At 50.5% G+C, this 23,689-nt stretch overlaps 1 protein-coding gene across 3 annotated transcripts; it reads right to left on the bottom strand.

Moving 5' to 3' along the window:
- Window positions 1–596: 596 nt before the first annotated feature.
- SASH3 (SAM and SH3 domain containing 3) lies at window positions 597–16,565 on the bottom strand. Of its 3 annotated transcripts, XM_002832090.6 has the most exons (8): window positions 16,329–16,565; window positions 7,844–7,939; window positions 7,338–7,484; window positions 4,721–4,862; window positions 3,323–3,471; window positions 2,963–3,172; window positions 2,660–2,810; window positions 597–2,157 (listed from the first exon to the last, which is right to left on the bottom strand). In XM_002832090.6, the coding sequence occupies exons 1-8, from the start codon at window positions 16,383–16,385 to the stop codon at window positions 1,967–1,969; spliced, it is 1,143 nt and encodes a 380-aa protein (XP_002832136.1). In that variant the 5' UTR covers window positions 16,386–16,565; the 3' UTR covers window positions 597–1,966. The 3 variants fall into 3 exon arrangements, with proteins under 3 accessions (XP_002832136.1, XP_054401026.1, XP_063577435.1); XM_054545051.2 differs by having other exon boundaries at window positions 2,963–3,471; window positions 16,329–16,530; XM_063721365.1 differs by lacking the exon at window positions 7,338–7,484 and having other exon boundaries at window positions 16,329–16,530.
- Between the last annotated feature and the right edge of the window lie 7,124 nt (window positions 16,566–23,689).

Raw genomic sequence — 23,689 nt, 5'->3', positions numbered from 1 at the left:
TCAAGTGGCCTTGTCCTCACTCTGGTGGCAGCTCTCTCTCCAGTAACCCCCTTCCCAATGCCCAATGCAGTTAATTCTGGCAGAAACAGAAAGGAAGCTAGGGGTCTTCATCTCCATCCTACCTCCCAGGAGATGGCACTGCTTTAGTGGGTACAGGGTGGGGGCCAGGAAAAGGTGACTTCAGAGGAAAGGCCATGCTGACCCCAAATCTCCCCCTCTTAGATCCTGGACAGCTCCTCAGTGCAGACCTTTCTTCACACGGGTGAAGGTCTTTAAGGGTCCTGTTAAAATGAACAGTTATTGGATGAGGGAAATAGCCATTCCCCCCTACAACTCTTGGACCCCAGCAAAGCCTGTGGTCATGGGAGCTTGAGCCTTGTTCTGAGGAGGGCTGGTTAGAGGGAAGGGCAGAGCCAGCTAGGGCTTCAGACTGGAGCTTTAGGTCAGCAGAGTCAAGGGCACTGAACATTTAAGGGAAGGGAAAGATGGACCTGAAAGGACAGTGAGGGACACTTTGCTGAGGCCAGCTTTGAAGGAGACCGGTCTGCCCCTCCCCACAACACTCTCTCCATAGAAAAGATAACTGGAGACGGTAATTTAGTTCTACCCATGTTTATTGCTACCAGCTGGTCTCCCTCCACCCTCTCATATTTACACCCAACCCCTTCCCCAAAGCTAGCTTTTACCAAAGTTCCTGGTAGGAGGTCAAGAAGTGTGTCCACTTAGCCGGCAGTCCTAGATGTAGTGGACGCTGTTTGTCCCCAGGCCAGTTGGGCACCAGGGAAGGGCTACTCTGGGGATTCAGGGCATAGACTTGGTACTGGGGTCAAGGGAGGCCCCCACTCACAGATACTCTCCTTTCCTTCTGGGGCTCAATGTGCACCAAAACCTTCAGAAAGCAAAGTTGGAGTGGTGGACTCCCAATGTCAAGTTTAGTGCTCTCTTTGCTTGTGAGGACTCACACAAGTGGCCAACTCTGGACTCAGATCCGCAGCTGGCTTCCGAGAGGCAATTCTGTCCTTGGAAGCCAGGTTTGAGCATCTGCAATCAGCCTTGTGAGAAGTCTCGTTTGAGGGGGCCAGGGATGGAACGGGAGGGCACATATCGTATGAGGTGTGGGCATTGTGTTAAGCTGGGGGAAGTTGCAGCTTGTCCTGAATTACATGGGGAGGAATAAAGTGGGTGAGTAGGAGGAGCCATTTCATCTGAAAGCCTGAGGCCCCTTTGGTCCCCTCGATAAACCCCACTGGTGTCCCAGGCCACAGGTAACAGGAGAATAGACATTTAATGTCACAGAATGTCAGAGCAGGCAAGGCCTTCAGTGATCACCCATTCTAACCCCAACCAGTCCTAAGCCTAGAAAGAGGAAGCCACTTGGTTCAAGTCTCATAAGATTTAGTGGCCAAACCTCTAAGAAAGCTAAGGAGAAGGAAAGTGGGAATGGTACCTGTGGATTTCTTCAGGCCTTATTTAGGGGAACTGGATTTACCCATGGTCAGTTTGGGTTCTTTTAAATGGCCAGCTTCCCTAGGGTTTTTAGACTGACCTGAAACATTGACTTGGCCCGCTTTTCAGGAGCAGTGCGACAGGGGTAGGTGGTGTGGGGATGAGGAGGATTTGGAGGCCTTGTTGGTGAGGGACATGGGCAGGGTCTCCCAGTGCCCCACTTGCTGTGGCCGTGGCCATGGCGGGGGAGCAGTTGGTGCCAGGAGGGGCTGCACTGTCAGTCGCTGGTGGAGGGCGGGGCTCAGGCAGGTGGGATGTGCCCTTGGGCGACTCCCCAACCACTCCAGCTGAGCCTGGAACCTGTAGGGCCCTGGCCTGGCCTCTGCGGCCCTAAGTGTCCCTGGGGAAGCAGGGCCAGGCTCAGTGCCAGTCCTCAGGGCCTGGGCCACCACGGGAGGCTGGGCCCACTCCTACAGCCTTTGCAGCTGGGTCCCAGCCTTGGCCTATTGCCACCGCCACCTCAAGGTGCCCCGGCCAGGGAGAGGCCTTGCAGCTGCTCCTCAGTGCCTGCCAGCTCTGCCTCATCGCGCCCGCTCTCCGAGCCCTCAAAGCAGCCTGAGTCGCGCGGGATGTCCACCTTGGGTTCCGACACTGTGTGTGCCACTGGCTCCTGGCTGCTCTCGGCGCCCTCTTCAGCCTCCTCACTGCCAGCTGCCAGGGACGAGAGAGGGAGACAGTATATGGGGGTGGAGGTAGGGACCTTGGGAAATACACCATAGGCAGTCTCTCCCTCTGGGCACCTGCCACCCCCCTGCCCCTCTCCTCAATGCTTCCAGCTTAGAAGCTGGTAGGAGTTGTTTCCAGGCCAGCTCTGTAGTCCAGGAGCTCACACTTCTTTAGCACTAAGCTGGAGCCAGGCAGTGGGCTTGAAACCTGGCTCTGTTATTACTCAGCTTTGAGGACTTAAGTAAGCCTTTGCCTTCTTTGGCCTTAAGGGTCCCCTTTGATCCAAAGGGGGTTGGGCCCAATCATCCCTACAACTCCTTTCTCCCATATACTTTCCCTGAAATTCTAATTCAAGTGGAAAGTACCTTTCCACTGCAGAGCAGTCCTAGGGCAGAGTGTGGACAGAAGGCAAGGCCAGGGCAAGCCTCCCCTCCCTGGAATGCCGGTGGGTACACACCCTCACCAGGCCGCTCCTAAAGCCACTCACTGTCATAGTCCAGCAGCAGCTCGGCGGCCGTGAGCAGCTTGGCCCGGTGCTGTGGGTCCATGATGTTCAGCTCATTGAGGTGTGTTTCTCGCAGCTCTTTGAAGTCCTCCAGTGTCTGGTAGCCATTGAGCAGGAGGGTGGACGTGTGCTCCTGTAGGCAGAGGCAGGCCACCGGCACAGCTGCTTACCAGCCACCCCTGCCTAGGTCCTCCCCAACTACGCATAGCTGTCATTTCCTGGTCCCCATCCCTGGGGCAGTTGTGCCTCCCTGATACTAGATACTAGTGAGGTCCAAGCTCAAACCTCCAGGCCGATGCGCTCCAGCAGCTCATGCAGGGTCTTAGGCTTGGGCCTCTTGCCCTTGCTCTGTCGGCGGCTGGGGCGGGCATGCCCCACGGCCTCCTCGGGCAGCACATCCACATAGATGAATTTGAAAGAGCCCACCTTGCCATTGAGTAGGCCCAGCCACGTGCCCACAGGTGGCTTTTCAATGATCTGGATCACATCTCCTTTCTGTTGGGGGAGAGAAGAGGAGAAGGGAGCAAGGGAGAGAGGAGATGGGGGGCCTTGGCCTCCACTGACACTGTCATAGCCTGGTTCAGTCCAGCTTCCTTTTTGGGCGCAGCCTGCCAGGCTCCAGAGAAGCCCGGATGCTGATCTTACCTGCAGTTTCAGCGAGTCATGGTCATAGGGGCTGGGAGTGAAGTCGGTGTGGACTCGTGCCCGGCCACAGAAAGGCCCTGTGTACTGGGGCGCAGGTGGTTCCTCCCCGAAGCTGCCAGAACCTGGGCTGGGGCTGCAGAGCTCACTGCCTGCAGGAGATGGGGCAAGGAGGAGACTCACCTTTGTCCTAGGACAGCTGAGACAGTGCCTAGCAGGTGCCTTCCAGGGGACCTGCCTAGAAATCCCAAGGGTATACACTGGGAAGGCAGCTGGGCTCTGGCAAGCTTTACACTGCAGAAGGGATTGTGAGCCACCCCCTTGGCTACCGACCAGGAGCACGGCTTCACCTCTGGGCCCTTGGACATGAAAAGAGTTGGCAACGGGAGGAGAAATGGCTCACTGACCAAAGAATGGGCAAATTAGGAGGGCCTCTAGAGAACAACTGGGCCAACACTCCAATGAACAGATGAGGAAATCTGAGGTCACACAGACCAAGTGAACTGCTCAAGGCTTCTCATTTTATAATTGGCAGCACTGAGTCAGTCCGTTAGACTCCATGTTCCTTGATTCCCACTCCAATGCTCCCTCCACCCAGGAAGCTACCCCCTGCATTCATATTTGACTTCCCCTGCTTAATAACTCAATGTTTAGTTACAATGTCACATAGAAACTCAGTTGGGCTCCTTCTCCCTGGGAAGTACAGAGTAGTGGGCATTTTGAATGATTTTCAGTCGGGGGCAGGGAAGTGTCTGTGGAGCCAGAGAAAGCAAGAAACTTGGAGTGGACCTGAGGGGCAAGAAAGGCAGTGCTGAATGGGGCTACAGAACCCAAAGCCCCTGCCTGGAGGAGTTCCCTGCTGGCACCTCTTGTCCTGCCCCGTGGACTTCTAGAAGATGCCAAGTGATGCCCTGAGCCCAGCAACTATGGTCTAGGGTCAAGAGGCTGACTCTTCACAGCTGGAGACCTCATATGCCCACCCTCAACTGGGGCATCAGAGGCCCAGGGATCTGTAGCCTCTAGCTCCCCTTGGAAGGGTGGGGACAGGCTGGTCCAAGAGGGTGACTGAGACTCTTCCTCTGCCCGTGGGCCTCTCCAGGGCCTGGGGATAGCAAGTGGAAGTTCCTCTATGGTACATCTGAGTTCAAGACTGGGTCACCTTGGGCAAGTCATTTAACCTCCCTAAGACCCCGTTTCCACATCAATAAAGCAAGGATAACAGTACTGGCCCCATGAGGTTGTTGAGAAGATTTAATGTGAAGAGGGCTGAGAATGTTCCCAGTAGGCAAAGAGTAAGCATTCATTTCTCTTACCCCGCTCCCAGACAGCGTGCCACCAGCACGGCTGTAACCCAGTCCTTTCCTCCAGATTCGGCAGGTATCCCCTGCATCCCCTACTCACCTGTTGATGCCTGGCGGCTGAGCACCGGAAGTTCATGCTCCTCGTGCTCAGAAAAGGCCAGCGCCATCTTCTCAGGGCCAGGGCTGTCCAGGCTGTAGTCTGGAGATGTCGGGGAGGCAGAGCCCTCCTCTAGAGTGTCTGCCTGCAGGGAGGGTAGGCGGGAAGCTTTAAGGAGCCTTGCTGGGGTGTGCATGAAGCTGAAGAAATGGGCCTGGGCTTGGTGAAGAGCTGGGGGCTGGCTCAAACCCCAACTCTACCACTTATAGGCTGAATGGCACTCTCTGAGCCCTAGTTTCTTCCCCTTTTGTAAAAATGAGAGTGACAGTCCTTGCCCTGGTTACCTCACAGAAACAGGTTCAACCGGGGCGCCATGTGGATGTGCTTTTGTCAGCCTCAAGTGCCGATGTACATACAGAAAAGACCACAGTGGCACAACCTGGACTCAACCATTGTTACCGCACAACTGGGCAGACAATGTCGCTGGAGAGGAAACTACTTTTGCCTGTGCTTCTGTGTGCCAGGCCAGCCTGCCATTTCACTGAATCCTTACAGTGACACTTGAAGGTAAGTGGTATTGTTGGCCTGAGTTTACAAATGAGGAGTAAGGCCCAAGGGTTACTTACTCCTCATTTGTAAACTCAGGCCAAGGGAATTCAGGTTCAAGTCCCAAGGGAACCCACAACCACGCCAGACTCCAGAGCTCCCCCCACTTCACCACATCTCAGTGAGATGATAACTGTTTAACAGCTGGCCCTGATGAGCTGCCAATTCCCGTGTTGTAAACACTCCCCCCCACGGCCAATGTCAAGTTACCATTTTGACATCACTGGACATGTTGTCTGAAATGAGGGCGAGGCTATTGCGACCATGAAGATGCTATGGATGCACGTAACCTCAGCAGCATTGATAAGAGTAAAAGGTAGTACAAGAATTAGGAAGTGATGAGTTTTGAAGATTTACTGTATTACCTTTGTTCTTTTTTACAAAATTTGGTGTTTATTTATTTATTTATTTAGAGACAGAGTCTCCATATGTTGCCCAGGCTGGACTCTTACTGGGCTCAAGCAATCATCTTGCCTCATCCTCCTGAGTAGCTGGGATTATAGGCGTACACCACCAAGCCCAGTTTACCTTTTTAAAAAAATATAATTAACTGAATTGTAAGTTTCTTTAATTTGATTTTTAATAATGGTTGTGTTTAACAACTGGCTTGCAAAATTTTTGACAGTTTGACCAACTGCTCTCGTAAGCTGGTATAAGCCCAGTACGAGCCAACTCCAGGACACCACTGCCTCCGTGGCTCCTTTTAGAGCCATGGCAACCCAGACCCACTGTGTGATTTAAGCTTCTTGGGTCATGCCTGCCCCACAGCTGTCTGTGCTAACTTTCTTCCCCGGGCTGAAGCCAGCCTTCTCTGTTTTCTCTCTTTTTTTTCTTTTTTTTTTGAGACGGAGTTTTGCTCTTGTCACCCAGACCAGAGTGCAATGGCGTGATCTTGGCTCACTGAAACCTCCGCCTCCCGGGTTCAAGCAATTCTCCTGCCTTAGCCTCCCGAGTATCTGGGATTACAGGCACCTGCCACCACGCCTGGCTAATTTTTTTTGGTATTTTTAGTAGAGACGGGGTTTTCCCATGTTGGCCAGGCTGGTCTCGAACTCCTGACCTCAGGTGATCCACCTGCCTTGGCCTCCCAAAGTGCTGGGATTACAGGTGTGAGCCACTGTGCCCAATCTGTTTTCTCTTATAGGGATTCTATGAGAGAAAATAGGCCTTCCCAATCCCAGGGAAGTTCCAAAGCAAAGCTTTGAGCTGGATGGATTGCCTCAGGCCATTTCATCTTTCTTCAAGCTGCCCCTGTCCCAGGCCCACCTCCTCAAGAAGCATCCCTTGCCCACACTTTTCTTTTTTTCTCTTTCTTTCTTTCTTTTCTTTCTTTCTCTCTTTCTTTCTTTCTTTCTTTCTTTCTTTCTTTCTTTCTTTCTTTCTTTCTTTCTCTTTCTTTCTTTCTCTTTCTTTCTTTTCTTTCTTTCTGTCTCTCTCTCTCTCTCTCTCCTCTCTTTCTCTCTCTCTCTCTCTTTCTTTCTTTCTTTCTTCTTTCTTTGTCTTGCTCTGTTGCCCAGGCTGGAGTGCAGTGGCACGATCTTGGCACACTGTAACCTCTGTCTCCTGAGTTAAAGTGATTCTCCTGCCTCAGTCTCCAAGTAGCTGGAATTACAGGCATGTGCCACCACGCCTGGCTAATTTTTGTATTTTTAGTAGAGATGGGGTTTTGCCATGTTGGCCAGGCTGGTCTCAAACTCCTGACCTCAAGTGATCGGCCCCAGCCTCCCAAAGTGCTGGGATTATAGGCATGAGCCACCGTGTCCAGCCCAGTTGCCCAGACTTTCATCCCTTCTCAAACTCCACCCCTTCCCCTGCCAGCCTCCTGCCCCATCAAGACTGCCTGGCTGCCTGTCCGTGGCTGCAAGTGAGTTTCCCCTCCCATGTGACCTTTCTTCTTGCATCAAATAGGGCCTTTGGGCCTGAGTAGTGGCTATTGAGGTGGTCATGCTCACATTCTGCCAGAGTGGTCCCCAGGCCCCCTGGACACCGCCTCCCCTGTATCCCCAGGCCTCACCATCTCTTCTGACAGAGCCTTAACCATCATCTTGCCCATCTTCCTGTTCATGGTTCGGGAAATCACTGCCCTCCACTTCTTCCCCAGCTTTTTGCCACTCTTCCCAGCATCCTCTGGGGTGGGGACACCTGAGTCATCTTCTGGAATCTGTGACAACAAAAGAGGCGATCCAGGGACCCTGGTGGTCCTGCCTGGGTCCGGGACTTGAGGCAAAAGAGGCCTTGGGGTCATAGCAGAAGCTGGAGGGGGTGGAACTGAGAGGCCCCCATCTCCTCCCCTCTTAGCCCCAGCCATGTCCTTAGCCTTATAAATTTATAAATAGTTTGCTATTTAATGTGAATTGAAAGGAATGCAGGGGAGTGCTTGGTGTGGGGAGAGGTGGACCCTCTGTGTTAAAGGGGGCTTTGCCCCAACAATTCTGTCTCCTCTTCACCCTCCTCCCTCCCACCCCCACTCCCCTGCCCAGGGCCTGCAGCCAGATCCCCCAAGGATGCCCTGAAACTCACGTTATCATCCAGATTAAACTCCTTCTCGCTCACCACGGGGGAGCTGGGTTTGGATTTGGCAAAATCCTTGAAGCTGCTGGAGCGCTGAAGGGAGAGCTGGAAAAAGTGTAGGTGTTGCAATCAGTGGGCTAAATGGCTGCCCGAGGGCCCACATACTCACCTCCCCCCACCACACAATACCCACAGCCCAGAGCTGGCAGAACCACATTGCCCTGGGAGCCCCAGGCTAATGGGTGAAGCACCTCAATGTTCTTGGGGCTACCTGGTTTCATCCCATTCTTCACCTTAGCCCTGGCCACAGACCAAGTTCCTGACCTCAAGAGCTTCACACCTCAATCGGGCCTCAGACTTAGCCTGAAATTCCACCAGTTCCTCAAGTTTGGTCCCCAGAATACTGGGGTGAAAGACTACATGAGTCAGAGTAAACGTGTATCTACTACTAGAGACATACCTCAGCATCCACGAGCACATCGCCCAGTGTGTAACTGAGCAAATCCCTCCGAAAACCCGTGGCTCTGGCCTCCATGTCCTGGGTGTACTCTGAGCCAGGTCCCCAGTCACAGTGATAGGAACAAACACACTGGGGTCTCCAGCCTGATGAATTTGTGTCCCAAGAAGAGCAAGACAATCTGACTAGAAGCCAGCAAGACCTGGCATGACACTTTCTGGAAAAGCACAGTAGAGGCTTACTCACAGAAGGGGCCCACAGATTTAGGACATACGTGATTGGGGCTAATTTGGTAGAAGAAAGACACCATTTTCTCTTTCTTCTCAGCCTTTAATCTTAGCCACTAATGTGATGAGCTGGCAATCGTGACGTTTGCCAGTGTTTGGACTTTTAGGCATGACCTATTATTGTTTGTGGTCTGTGTTGATGAGATGTTTTTCAGGATATGAGCTTTATTTTATTATTTTTTTTTTTGTATTTTTAGTGGAGACGGGGTTTCACCCTGTTGGTCAGGCTGGTCTCTAACTCCTGACCTCAGGTGATCTGCCCACCTTGGCCTCCCAAAGTGCTGGGATTACAGGTGTGAGCCACCACGCCTGGCTGAGCTTGCCTTTTTTTTTTTTTTTTTTTTTTTTGATATGGAGTCTCACTCTGTCACCCAGGCTGGAGTGCAGTGGCAAGATCTCTGCTCACTGCAAGCTCTGCCTCCCAGGTTTATGCCATTCTTCTGCCTCAGCCTCCCGAGTAGCTGGGACTACAGGTGCCCGCCACCAGGCCCGGCTAATTTTTTGTATTTTCAGTAGAGACGGGGTTTCACCATGTTAGCCAGGATGGCCTTGATCTCCTGACCTCGTGATCCGCCTGCCTCAGCCTCCCAAAGTGCTGGGATTACAGGCGTGAGCCACCGCGCCCAGCCTAGTGAGCTTTCTTAAATATATATGCATGCACATGCCAGGTAGCAGCCAGAAACCAGGGCAAGGCAGGTAAGGAGGACAGGCCCCGGACACAAGAAGTTAAGGCTGAGCGTGTATCAAGATAAACAGTCGAGACCAGAAGATACACACAGGAACCAGGGTTCACAGATGGCCAGACAGATAGAGTAGGATAGACTGCAGACATCCGAGATAAGGGCTTGAGGAACTGAAGCCCCAAACCCACACAACATTGAAGTTTTCACATCCTCTTTCCTACTAAAGGGATTGTGTGTGTCCAGTGACAAACTCCCAGGGCAGGGGCAATATCACCTGTCCCCCACCAACACACACACAAATAATTGGCCCCAACTCCTGGGGACTGCAGTGTAGCAGTTTAGTACTCTTGATGGGTCTTGACCAAAGCCAAGTCAGCAATTGGGGGTCAGGGGTCACACATTCCTAAAAGTCACAGCAAGGTAGTTAATGAGAAACTAGGTCAGCGGTCAGGCCAAGCAGACGCTAGCACATTTGGGGCCTGATGGGTGGGGTGCCTGCAGCCTCTGTCAGAAAGCCTCCTCTGTGTTGCCCTGGGGAGCTGAAAAGGGGGCCATAGGTGGGTGTAGGGGGGGAGGCATGACCACGGGGTGACCACTCTGGTTCACCTGCATCTCCTCCATCTTCCTTTCTTGGTTGTCCCCTCCCACTATTCTTTCCTCTTTTTCTCCCTTTCTTTCCCCTTCTCTCCTCCACCTTCCATTTATTTCCTCCTCTTGTATGGCTAGGATGCAGCTGCCTGGATAACTTCCTCCTCTTATTGCATGGAAAAGAGGGAACGGAGAGAGGGTGGGCATCGGGCTGGCCTGGGCCCAAGGAGGGCAGGCTGGGCTGCTATTTATAGGCTGATGGGGCCTATTGTGGCCTTCTCTCCACCAGCCCTCAGCCTGATCTGCAGACCAGGAGGCTAAGAGTCGCCCCTGAAACCCTAGGGACTGGTGAGGCTGGAAAGCAAGCAGGAGGGCAGGCATGGGGCCGGAAGTCGGCTTTGTTGGGGAAGAGTAAATTCACCGCCTGCGTGCCCTCTAATTGCAGGTCTTTCCCAAGGCCTTTTCCTGTCATTAACTTCAGTCTGGGGGCTGGGAGGAAAGGCCTTTGGCTCCCAAACCCTTGTGCGAGGGTCCCTCTGTCTCAGTTTTAGCCCAAAGTGGGAGGAGATAATCACAAAGAACTACAGAGATGGTGCTTGGTCTTGGGCCCAGTTGGCTACTCTCAGCCCAGGGAGATGGAAAGGACAAACACATGTTCTTTGGGTGATCAAGTTTCAGGGCCCGCCAGGGTGGCATTTTGCCAAGCCTACCTCCAACCTCAGGGACAGCCCCAAATATCTTGACTGCCTTTCAGAGAGAGGTGACCCCCACTCAGGGTTGAGTTGAAATTCTTGAGCCTGGCTGGCTTTTCTCCTGGCTTCCCTTTGGAGTGAGGACTTCCTGGGAGTCATGCCGGACGGGGGAGGTGGTACCATACACTGTTGGCCCCCTTTTCACTTCATGGCTCAGGGGAATGTGTGGGCCTCTTGGAAAGAGCTACATTTCAAATGTATATTACATTTGAAATATACGAAATATATTGTTGAGTATATATGTATTGTATTGTATATTACATTTGAAATATATATTGAAATATATATTGTTGAGTATATATGTATTGTATTGTATATTACATTTGAAATATACTAAATATATTGTTGAGTATATATGTATTGTATTGTATATTACATTTGAAATATATATTGTTGAGTATATATGTATTGTATTGTATATTACATTTGAAATATATATTGAAATATATATTGTTGAGTATATATGTATTGTATTGTATATTACATTTGAAATATACTAAATATATTGTTGAGTATATATGTATTGTATATTACATTTGAAATATATATTGTTGAGTATATATGTATTGTATTGTTATTACATTTGAAATATATATTGAAATATATATTGTTGAGTATATATGTATTGTATTGTATATTACATTTGAAATATACTAAATATATTGTTGAGTATATATGTATTGTATTGTATATTACATTTGAAATATACTAAATATATTGTTGAGTATATATGTATCGTATTGTATATTACATTTGAAATATATATTGAAATATATATTGTTGAGTATGTATTGTATTGTATATTACATTTGAAATATATATTGAAATATATATTGTTGAGTATATATGTATTGTATATTACATTTGAAATATATATTGAAATATATATTGTTGAGTATACTCAACAATATTACATTTGAAATATATATTACAATTGTATATTACATTTGAATATATTACATTTGAAATGTAGGGCCACCAAAGAGTATATATACACCATATGGTTCCCCCTGTATAATTATAGTTCAAAGCCTGGCAGAACTCACCTATGCTATTGTAAGTCAGGATAGTGGTTACTGTGGGAGAAAGGGGGCATGTAGTTACTGGCAGGGGCATGAAGGAAGCTTTCTCAGAAGTTCAGCTCTGGATTTGTGACCTCCAGCAAGTTATCGAACCTCTCTGAAGCCCACTTCACATCAGGGCAAGTGTTCCCATCTTGGTTCTGCCACTGATTGTGTAAACTGGGTATGTTTCTTAACTTCTCTAGGTTTCTGTTTCCTCATTAGTGGAATGAAGACAAAAGCACCGACCTCATCTGGCTGTTGTGAGGATGAAATGAGCGAGTACGCATACAGTGCTTGGAACATTGTCTGACACGGCAGTCCCTTGTGGAATGTAGGTTTATGCTTACTCTTTCCTACAACCCACCTCCAGCCTCTTACCCTGGGCATTTCCCCACCTGGAATACTCTGCCTTTCTCTCTGTCAGCTGTAGTTTCTCCCCCTTCCAATTTAAGTGGAAAACCCGCAAATGCCCATCATCTGTAGAATGGATAAATTAATTGTGGCGGAGTCACACAAAAGAATAGTACCCAGGAATGAGACAGTACAACTGTTCCCAACAGTATGGATGAGTGTCACAAACATATGGTTGAGTAAAGGGGCCGGCCACCAAAGAGTATATATACATGATATGGTTCCCCCTGTAAGTTCAAAGCCTGGCAGAGCTCACCTGTGCTGTTGGAAGTCAGGATAGCGGTTGCCCTGGGTGAAAGGGGGCGTGTAGTAACTGGCAGGGCCATGAGGGAAGCTTCTAGACTTCTGAGAGTGTTGTTTCTTGATCTAAGTGCTGTCTACATGGGGTTGTTCACATTATAGAAACTCATTCGGTGGCGCAATTATGATTTATCCACTTCTCTATATGGATATTCTACTTCTATAGAAAGATTTTTCAATTCCAGCTTAAAAGGCAGCATCCATGCAGAAACCATGCCCTGATCAATCTCTCAGAGGTCCACACTGCCCCAGCCAGCATCCTCTTCCCTTACTTCCTGAGCAAACTTGGCTTTCCCCAGTGGTCTCCTGAGCTACCCCCTCTGCTCCTTCAGGGTACCAGGCATATACTGAGCACCCTGTGAGCTCTAGGCCCCACCTCTGTGTGTGTGAGAATCCAGCAATGAGGGGCTAAACTCCTCCCGCATGCCCAGCATCCTGCCAAGCACTTCATGTGTGCCAGCTCACTCCAGCATCGTCGCAGCCCCGCATCATATTCGCACCTCGAAGCAGAGGAGACCAAGATGCGAAATGAAGTGCCCTAAGCAGGGTGGCGCAGCTGGTCTTAGGAAGAGCAAGCATCCAAACCCAGGTCTATGACTCTGGAAGCCCAAGTATGTTGCTGTGCTCGTGCTACCTCAGAGCTCATGCTGTTGCCCCGCCCCACCAGTGTAGAAGTTAGCAGTGGATTGAGTGTAGTGGTGATGGCATGCAGGTGGTTTTTGAACAGAGCTCCTAGGAAAGCAGGTGGGAGTGCAGAGGGGGAAGGGCTCTGGCGGGGCTTCGTGGAGGAGGTACATTTGAGCTGGGACATGCAGGGGAGGCAGGATTTCTCCAGGTGGAGCTCGGAAGGGTTTGAACAAGAATGAAAGTTAGAGACGTTGAGAGCATGGTGATGGGATGGTGGGTGGGGGAGTAGAAAAGGCTATGGAAGGCTCTTGCCAGCCAGGCCAAGGGCATGTATCCTGTGGGCAGTGAGGAGCCACTGAAAATACAAAGTGCATGCTGGCGGGGTGTGGGGGTCATACTAGAGGTGTGCTGTAGGAAGGGAGCCATGGAGAAAGTGGGGATGTGGTAGAGCAGGAGCATCCTTAGGGGAACCAAGTCCAGGAAAAATCCCTCTCCACTTCCTATACCCCATCACTGGCCTTTGGGTGAAATCAGATCAAAGGGCTCGCAGAACAAGAACTTGAAGGAAGTCAAAGTCTCCAAAGGGCAGCTAAGAGGTCTGTCTCCCAACCCTGGGGCCTCTCCAATCCTTCATGATCCATGGGAGGCACCATGTCCTAGCCCTACCATTCTAGAGGGCCCACACCCTCCTCTGCTCTGCTGGCTGGAAGGTCACTCATTCCACAGCTATCTGGGTCTGCCCCACGGAGCTCTCCTGCTGATGGGTTGAATCTTTTATGCTCGTCAGACTCTTCTAGAGCCTTTGAGATCAACAAGGGGACAAGAGAGTGGAGAGAGAAGGAGTCAAGACTCTGGAGTCAGACAAATCTTGGCTTGGATCCCTGCTCGGCAGCTTCCCAGCTGTGTGACCTTCAGCAAGTTGCTTCACCTCTGTGAGCCTCAAGTGTCAAATAGGGATAATGACAATATCTGCCCCTACCTCACCAGGTTGTCGTGGGGAGTGAACAAGGTAAGAGATGCACAGCACCGTGCCTGGCATCCCATGAGCCCTGACTCTGGGGTGGCTCTTAGTACTATTAAGTCTTGTGTTCTCTGTGCCAGCACTGGGGGCATGGCTCATTCTTCTTCGCAGTGTCTCCCTATCCCCACCCATGCCTACAGCAGGCACCCCCTTGTGTGGTGTGCACGTGCACACTTGTGACAGGGTACTCGCACATCTATTCTTTTGGGTGATCTGTACAACCTCTTGAGGGGGGCAGATTACGAGTTATCCCCCTTTTCAGAGGCGAGGAAACTGAGGCCCAAAGAAAGTCAATGAGCTGTCCAAGGTCCTACAGCTAGAGCGTGGTAGGATTCCAGCTCAGCTTTCTTGCCCCTTGTCTGGCACATTCTCCATTGGCAGGCCCAAGAGGAGAAGCAGGGGCAGGAGAAAGAGGCCTCTCTTGCCTTTGTGCTTTCCTCTCCACCACGTCATCTCAGCCTCTGAGAGGAAGGGACTAGCAGTGATTCAGCCAGCCCACTGCCTCTGGGCCTGGGGAAGATGCTCTGTACCTTCTGGAAGTTTGGCTTTTGGGGGACATTTCCACAGTCTGGGGCTAGCAGAGTGTGTGGAGGCAAGCTCATCCCAGCTCTGGAGGCTGGCACCGGCTCTGGCAGGGGTTGGGGTGGGGTTTGCCTGGACTACTCTCCCCAAAAGGACCCCTTCTCCTGAGAGAGACCTGGGAAAATCCCAGGGGCCCACTTGCCTGCCGAACACAGAATCTGGGTAATTGAAGCTGGGAAAGAAAAAGGGGACTTCTGGCTTCTGTGTGCCCCTAGGTACGTCCGCCTGATGTGGCACAGGGTCCCAGTGTCAAAGCGTCAGCTCTTTCTCACACTTTCCTCCAGCTCAGCGCCCCTGTGGTTTGAGGCCTAGCAGTGTCTATAGAGCAATCTCTGTTTCCCACCCCCACCAGCCAGAGAGCAAGGGGAAGTGGCCCTGCTCTCTTATGAGTGGCAGCCAATGGCAGGCCTGTTGGGCCTAGCGCCATGCAGGGTTTGGACGGGGATGACAGAGCCCGTGTGAAGATTCATGAACCTCCCCCCTCCCCCGCCCACCACCACTGCAACCTTAGAGAAGCAGCTGGGGTGGGGAGAATACAGCTGGAAGTGGTAGCCACCCCAGGACCTGAGAGCTGGGGCAGGATGCACACCCCAGTGCCCCGAGTCTCAGTCTTTCAGCTGCCTTGGCCTCCATCTCTGAGCTGCTCCCCTGACAAGGGGGATCCACCATAGGGCACCTGGGCTGAGTTCCAGGGAAAACTGGCGGGGGATAGCCTGGGCCTCTAGGACCTAGTTCAGGCCTGCTTTGGGACTGTCCTAGCATCCCACTGGATGTGTAGGATATACTTGCTGATTGTCTGGGAGAATCCTTCAATCGAATTAAAGAATTAGGTCTAGAAATTCTCAAACCCAACCAAAGAAATCTGGAAATCCTCAAATTCAACCACAAAATCCTAGATCTGGCAGAGCCTTCAAGGAATCTTCCAGTCCAGTCTCTGCCCCAGGAGGATGAACACCTCAGCTATCCATGACAGCTGTTTTTCCTCCTGGCCTTTAAAATCCTCCTTCCTCAGCCTTCACTCCTACTCACCACCTCAACTTCATTTCTCATTCCCCACCCAGGAAGAACCTGTATGCCCCCTTCATCCCACTGCACTTCCGGTCACCTTTTCCCCCAAGACTGGAATGGCCTCAGGCCCCCTTCTCCAGGTTGGCTCCATCTTGGGTGGGGCCTGGGAGCTACCACAGAGCTGAGCCAAGTGGGCAGGGTCTGGGCCATGGCCAAAGCAGAGGAGGGGGTGGCGGTCCTGTGAGCATCATGGCTCCAAGCTGGGCGGCCCAGCGGGGCCCTTTGAGTGAGATGGCTCCTGAGAGGCCGTGGCCAGGGCAGAAGTGCTGGCAGGACCAGCGTAGAGGAGAGATAATTAAGTACAGGCTTAGGGTTCAGCTTAAGCATTGTATTTTGTTATTCTCAAATTCTAGTCTAAGATTCTGGCCCCTAATTTTAGATCTTTTTTCCCATTCTTCTAGGGTTGAATTGCATGACTCTAGACTTCTAAGGATCTATTCTGTAACTCTGTTGCTCCAGAATTTTAAACATCTCTTCTGTACTTCTGTTACTCTTGTAACCTTTGGGTCCCTGTCCCGTTGCCTTCTAGGTGAGTGGCCCTCACCTACAGACTCAACATATGGCCTTTGGCTCTTCCCACTTCCAAGAGTCTTGGAAGGGATGGGTCGAGCAAGCAGAGGAAAGGAAGATGTGAGTTCCCAAAATGCTCCTCACCTTTTTCTTCTGAGTGGGCTCCTTCTCACTGGCATTGGAGGGCTTGCGGCGCAACATGGTCCTCCACCCTGGGAGACTCTGTCCCTGCTTTCCTAGGTGTCAAGATGCAGAGGCCTCTTCCTTAGCCTCGCCAGAACTGCCCGGGGGCACTGCATGAACCGAGCCTTCAGCTGCCACTCTGACTGCTGCAGTGGCAGCTTGGGAGTGCGGGCCATGGACACCCGGCGGCAGCAGCATACAGGAAGCCCTGCCACGTGACCTACTCTTACAGCAATCGCAGCCCCTGCCGGCCCCTAGGGAGGAAGGAAGTCCAAGCTTCGGTCTCCAGAGATTCTGATGCGGACGGCTCTTGGGTTGAACAGTCAGAGAAAGTCCCTACCTTGTTGTCTCATGTCGATCATCATCAGTCCTGCTCCATCTTCCTAGAGATGGACAATCAGCTCGACATTATATGGCGTACCCAAGCCCTTTATCTGACTGACCAGAATCCAGAAACCAGAAGTTGGACCATCTGGCTGCCTGTTGGATCAATGCTCCCGGTCAACTCACATCTTCAAGGTCGTCACTGCCATCACTACCACTACCATCACCCCTGTGACTATCACCACTGCTACCATCACTCCTATCAACAGCCATCACCATACAGCCATCACCCCTACAGCCATCAGGTCTGCAGCCATCTCCGCTGCCATCAGCACACCTATAGCCATTGTCACTACGGTAATCACCTCTACAGTTGACATCCTTCAGCCATCACCTCTACAGTCATCACCATTGCTGCTATCACCCTTCCAGCCATCATCCTTACAGCTGTCACCCTTCTGGACATTACAGCCAACCACACCCGTGACCCTCTCACCCCTATAACCATCGTCCCTACAGTCATTTCTCGTACAACCACCATCACATCCGTGCAGCCATCAGCCCTACAGCCATCACTCCTACAGCCATCAGCACACCTAAAGCCATCATCACTAGAGCAGTCACCCCTCCAGCCAGTACCCCTCAGCCATCATGAATATATTTATCACCACCACAGCTGAAAAGCACTTGCAGCCAACTCCATGCCTCTAGCAAGTATCCAACAGGCATTTATCAAACACCTATGCAGTATATTCAATTTGTGGGTTGTCTGTGGCAGATTTTAATAATTTTAATAACTTATTGTTATTACAAAAGCAATTTGTATTTGTCATACAATTTCACAAACACATAAACAAAAAAAAATTTCAAAATTTCCCATCATTGTCCTCTACACTGTTTTAAGCATCTATCTACTCTCCGTCTATACACATTTTTTTTCTTTTTACAAAAATCATACTGCTCAGAAAACAGATAATTGGTTTGGGGAGAAGGGGAGGGGAGAGAAGGGAAGGGAGAGATCACACAGGGTAACAGGAAGCTTTTAGGAGTGATGAATATGTTCACTATCTTGATTGTGGTGATGATTTCATGGGGGAATACACATGTCAAAACGTATCAAATTGTATACTTCAAATATGTGCAGTTTACTGTAGCTCCATTATACCTCAATAAAGCTGTTTAAAATTTTTTAATTAAAAAGGGTCATAATTCACACTATTGGTGTCTGCTTTTCACACTAAACACAGTATCTTTTTTTTTTTTTTTTCGAGATGGAGTCTCTCACTCTGTCTCCCAGGCTGGAGTGCAGTGGCGTGATCTCGGCTCACTGCAACCTCCACCTCCTGAGTTCAAGCGATTCTTGTGCCTCTGCCTCCCAAGTAGCTGGGACTATAGGTGCGCACCACCACCCTGGCTAATTTTTGTATTTTTTGTAGAGACGGGGTTTCACCATGTTGCCCAGGCTGGTCTTGAACTCCTGGTCTCAAGTGACCTCTTTGTCTCATCCTCCCAAAGTGCTTGGATTACAGGCGTGAGCCACTGCACCCAGCTGAACACAGTATCAAGATTGTCTCATGCTAGGAAATATTCTTCAACTACGTGATTTATAACGGCTGCGAAACATCCCATTGTGTGGATGTGCCATGCTTATTTCACCAAGCCCTTGCTGATGAACTTGGGTTGGCTTAAATTTTTAAATTATTCATTGAACATACTTATGGTGAATATTCACATCCATAGTTTCTTTCTGTAGGGAAAATATCCAGAAGAGGAATTGCTGGGGTCAAAGGTATGCACATTTTTAAGGCTTTCAATTCTGTGGTACTTGTGAAATACTAGGCTTGTCCACCCCTGTTCCCAAGATGTTCTCGTGACTTCCTCCGCGATTCTGCTTTTTGCCCTCTGACCATCCAACCTTCAGGGTGAGCTCAGGGAAGATAAGATCTTTCTTCCCTAAGCTGAAACCATACATTCTTTGGCCTACTCAGTCGGCCAGGCAGACTCATGAAAAGATTCCACACCCCAGATCTCCTTCCCACTGGCCTGTGTTTTCCACCCTGAAAGTCCCTCCCAGGCGGCCCAGGGGCACTAGCAAGCGCGGTAACTGGTTAGGGCTTTTCGGCATATACAGTAGCCTGGCAGCCGTGTAGGGGACCCATCGGGCCTTTGGGGCTCTGCGTGACAAGGGGCAGGAGGGCAGCCCCAGAGGGTTCTGGGATTGGGGACGCCGCTGTAGTGACCTGGGGCACCTGGAGCCAGAGCCGTGAGGCAGGAAGCAGGTCGCAGAATCTTCCGGGCCTGCGCAGCGGCTGCGTCCCTTGCCGCCTCGCAGGATGTGCCCGCTTCCTGTTTGCTCAGCGCCGGCAGCGACCGAAGATCACACACTAACCGCAGAACCTTCAAAGGCGGCCAGCAAACCAGGGCACAGGGCTGGCGAGGCTTGGGAAAAGGCAGCGAGGGGGAGGTGAGGGTGCCTCGGAGAGAAATATGGAGAGGTGACCAGCTCCCAGGACAGAAGGGAGCAAGTGTTTTCAACGGCTTCCTTCGTTCTCCTTTTCAGATCTGTCTCCTCTGATCAGCAACACCTCCTCCCCGCCACCTGGGGACCGGAGCCAGTGGAGGCGGGGCGTCCAGGACCCCGCATCGGGACTTGGCTTTCCCCAGCTTTTCTCTTCCAACAGATTGCCCTGGCTAAATCCCAATAGGCCAGGTCCTTGCTGGCTAATGACCCTTAAACATGTGTTTAATAGATTTTCCCTTCTGGGTAACATATTTGCATTTTACAGGTTATGTTGTTTGAGGTAGGCAGAGCCCTCAGCTAAGGAAGTGATAGGAGTCAGTAGTTCAGGGAACAAGGTCACCTTAAACTTGATAATGGGCCGGCAGGCAGGACCTAGGAACTTGCTGTGGGCACAGCCTTGTGCTAGGCCTCGGGAGGAGGTACAAAATAAATAGCCATCAGGGCCCCTCGTACCTGGGAGCTGACATCCTAGGTGGGGTGGCAAGCTTACATTTACCCAGCACTTGTTCTTTACCAAGCACTACATTAAGCACTTGACAGATGTTTAATCCCACCACAACCCCCGGAGGCAAGTAGTTTAATATAAAGATGTATCCAGAAGTATAGATTTGGGGCAGAAGAACCTTGATTTAGCACCAATACTGCAGGATTGCAGGGTGTGTATGTGTGTGTGTATGTTTTGGGGTTCCACTGACAGTGAAATCAACCTGAACCCTCAGAGGGTGGATGTAGGACTACCAAAGACACAAAGGTCATCGTAGGCCACATTCAGATAAAGCAGCTCCCACACCAGCACACTCCAAGTATTTTTAATTTTAATTTTAATTTAATTTAATTTTTTTTTGAGAGTTTTACTCTGTTGCCTAGGCTGGAGTGCAGTGACGCGATCTCGGCTCACTGCAACCTTCGCCTCCTGGGTTCAAGCTATTCTCCTGCCTCAGCCTCCTGGGTAGCTGGGACTACAGGCGCATGCCACCATGCCTGGCTAATTTTTTGTATTTTTAGTAGAGATGGGGTTTCACCATGTTAGCCAGGATGGTCTTGTTCTCCTGACCTCGTGATCTGCCCACCTTGGCTTCCCAAAGTGCTGGGATTACAGGTGTGAGCCACTGCACTCAGCCAAGAAATTCTTATTTAGTAGATGATCATGAGTGGGATATTTGGGGCAGGTGAGATCCAGACCATGTACAAAAGCATCTCTCACTCTCTGAATGGATAGATTTCTGATTTGAGATAGTAAGAGTTTGGATAGTGAGAGATACTTATATCTGGAAAAACCTCCCAAAATATTCTTTAAGTTTTAATTAATTAATTAATTAATTTGAGACAGGGTCTCCCTCTGTTGCCCAGGCTGGAATGCAGTGGCGTAGTCACAGCTCGCTGCAGCTTCAAACTCCTGGGGCTCATGATTCTCCCACCTCAGCCTCCTGGGTAGTTGGGACTACAGGCACATGCCACCATTCCTGGCTATTTTTTTTTTTTTTTTTTTTGCCTATGTTGCCCAGGCTGATCTCTAACTCCCGGCCTCAAGTGATCCTCCTGCCTCTACCTCCCAAAGTGGTGCAATTACAGGTGTGAGCCACTGCACCCGGCCCCCAAAGATTCTTATTACCATTCCCCCCCATCCCCACATCTAGCTGAAAATTATTATACTTCATGGCAGGCAGTGGGCTTTACAACAACCTGGTAAGTCAGGCACTATTGTTATCCCCATTTTCCAGAGAGGAAGCTGAGGCCCAGAGGAGTTAAGTGAATTGCCCACACAGCTAGTAAGCAGTGGAGCCCAGCGTTAAATGCAGGTTTGGTCTTGGCCAGGGCCCACACTACTAACCACTCAGCCGAAGTGCCTCTGATGCGGAGTTCCTGAATGGGGAGGTGAGAGAATTATGGAGCCCTCGGCTTGCAGCCTTCTCTTGGCACCTGATGCTGGTTTGTGTGCCACACTAGGTGCCACAGAGCCACCTTGAAGCAGGCCCAGAGGGGAGTGAACAGGATGAGGAGGACATCTGGAAGTCGCATCACACGTGCAAAGCTGCAATAGCTAGGGTCGATTAAGCGGGGGTGAAGTATAGGGAAGTCATCAATGTGTGAAGTACTAAACTCCTGTCACATTTAGCCTAGGTGATTGGGGTGGGGAAGCAAGTGGTATGAATGATGGGGAACAGATAAATGGAAGGTTTTAGTTTATTCCAAGGAATAAATTTTGGCTATTCAGATGGCACTAGTTTAGCTCTGGTAAGTAATGATCTCCCCATCTCTTGAAATATTCAAGCAGGCCGGTCACGGTGGCTGACGCCTGTAATCTCAGCACTTTGGGAAGCCCAGGTGAGTGGATCACCAGAGGTAAGGAGTTTGAGACCCGCCTGATTAACATGGTGAAACCCGTCTCTACTAAAAATACAAAAATTAGGCGGGCATGGTGGCACATGCCTGTAATCCCAGCTACTTGGGAGGCTGAGGCAGGAGAATCGCTTGAACCTGAGAGGTAGAGGTTGCTGTGAGCCGAGATCACGCCACTGCACTCCAGCATGGGCAATAAGAGTGAAACTCCGTCTCAAACAAAACAAAACAAAACAAAACAAACAAACAAAAAAAAAAAAAAAAAAAGAAAGAAAGAAAAAAAGAAAAGAAAAAGAAATATCCAAGCAGAGGCCACATAGTTTCTTGAAAATACCTGGACATTTCCAAGGTGGAGCCCACTTTAGCAGCCCGGCCCATTAGCAAATTTAATGGTGGTCATTTTAGGCAGGGAGGGCAGAAAGAGCAAAATTGCAGGAGGGAGAAGGCGGGCAGAGGAAAGCAAAGAGACAAGGGCAGGTGACTCTTGCACCCATTCCTCACGCCCACATACAACACACACAGAGTGGGCAGCTGGTGGCAGGGGCTGATGGGAGGGGAGGGAAAGACAGTGATCTTTGGAACTCTGAACTCGTGATAAGGTCTTGGTTTTAAAACAAAACAAAACAAAAAACACCTGCTGGTAGCTCTGTCAATTACCATCAGAAGAGGAGGCTGGACTTTGGTGCTTAGATTAAAACACACTCATGACTCACTGGTGGGGGGGTGCACTTTCTATGGGGGACAAGTAGGGGCTGGGCTTCTCTGCATAAATCTCTGTCCCAAGGTTACAAGGACAAACCTCTCTGATCAGTGGGCCACTCCCCCATGGGGACAATTGTCCAGGGCTCCAGGGAAGAGGAGGAGCAGAACACCTCTCAGAAATGGAGTCAGGTTGACCTGACTGGATTCAGATTGTTGTATGGTCACCTACTGGCTGCATAACCTTGGGCAAGTGACCTCACCTGCAATGAGCCTTAGTGAAGATGGTAACAGTGATAATGTGGGACTTTCTTGTGGGTGTGTGTGACTAGGGTTACTACTCAGGTGACATGCATAGAGGGAGTGCTCTCAGCCCAGTGCCCAGCTAGTGGAAAGTGCTGGGTACCTGGTGAGTGACTCCACATCAGGTCACTTCAGACTCCATCTGGAGTTTCTCCCCTTGCTAAATCCAGGAAGTCCTTGGTGACTGTTAGGAGCTGCTGCTTTCTCCCTTGGTGTCCCCTTGGAATCTTCTTCTTCTTCTCCTCCTATTTTTTTTTTTTTTTTTTTGAGACAGAGTCTCACTCTGTGGCCCAGGCTGGAGTGCAGTGGCAAGATCTCGGCTCACTGCAACCTCCGCCTCCCAGATTCTCCTGTCTCAGCCTCCCGAGTAGGTGAGATCACAGGCGCCTGCCACCACACCCGGCTAATTTTTTGTATTTTTAGTAGAGACAGGGTTTCACCATGTTGCCGACCACGTTGCCAAACCAGGTTCATCTCGAACCCCTGTCCTCAGGTGATCCACCCACCTCGGCCTCCTAAAGAGCTGGGATTATAGGCATGAGCCACCATGCCTGGCCTGGCACCTGCTTCTATGTCTCTTGAGGTCCGCATCTGAATCTCTGCTACATGACCCTGTGGCCCATATCCTACGTCTCCACCTTGTCAAGAGTGCATCCCTCACCCCAAGTTGTTTTAGAACACAAGAGGTGTGACAAACAAGAGGGCCTGAAGCTGCCTGGGACCTGCTGAGAGAGAAACCAGCTTTTCAGCTTCGTGGACTTGCCACGGACCACTGGGGCTTTCTCAACCACCCATGCTACCCGACTTAAGCTGCTTGCTCAGTTCCTGTTTCACAAAGAAACAAGGAAGTGAAGAGATGGGCCGGCCTCTGGGCAAAGGCTAGCTGGGTAGGGGTTTGGGGAGCACCTCCCCCTCCTGACTGTGACGAGCCATGAGGGGCAGGGACGGACAGGGAGGAAACGGTTGCTACTGAATCTTTCGCATTTCTATATATATATATATATATATTTTGGTGCCAAGAGTGCCCAGCCACTCATTTGAGGAAGCACCCAGTGAGTTGGTAAAATTCACTGCTGACGTGGTTTAGCTGGCTGAAGAGTAGCCAGCCCAGCCCCTTCTGAGGTCCCAACTCACA

The sequence above is a fragment of the Pongo abelii genome, chromosome X, assembly GCF_028885655.2.
Source record: "Pongo abelii isolate AG06213 chromosome X, NHGRI_mPonAbe1-v2.0_pri, whole genome shotgun sequence".
Lineage (NCBI taxonomy): Eukaryota > Metazoa > Chordata > Mammalia > Primates > Hominidae > Pongo > Pongo abelii.
The sequence above is the reverse complement of the archived record's forward strand: the minus strand, read 5'-3'. Positions and strand labels throughout refer to the sequence as shown.

What these genes read in the sequence shown, in the direction of transcription:
- SASH3 (XM_054545051.2), bottom strand. Translation starts at nt 16,385, where the DNA reads ATGTTGCGCCGCAAGCCCTCCAATGCCAGTGAGAAGGAGCCCACTCAG. An exon ending in AGCCCACTCAGAAGAAAAAG is followed by an intron (nt 7,940 to 16,328) that starts GTGAGGAGCATT and finishes CACTTTTTCCAG; the next exon opens with CTCTCCCTTCAGCGCTCCAG. An exon ending in GCTGCTGCTGGACTATGACA is followed by an intron (nt 2,158 to 2,659) that starts GTGAGTGGCTTT and finishes CGTCCCTGGCAG; the next exon opens with CTGGCAGTGAGGAGGCTGAA.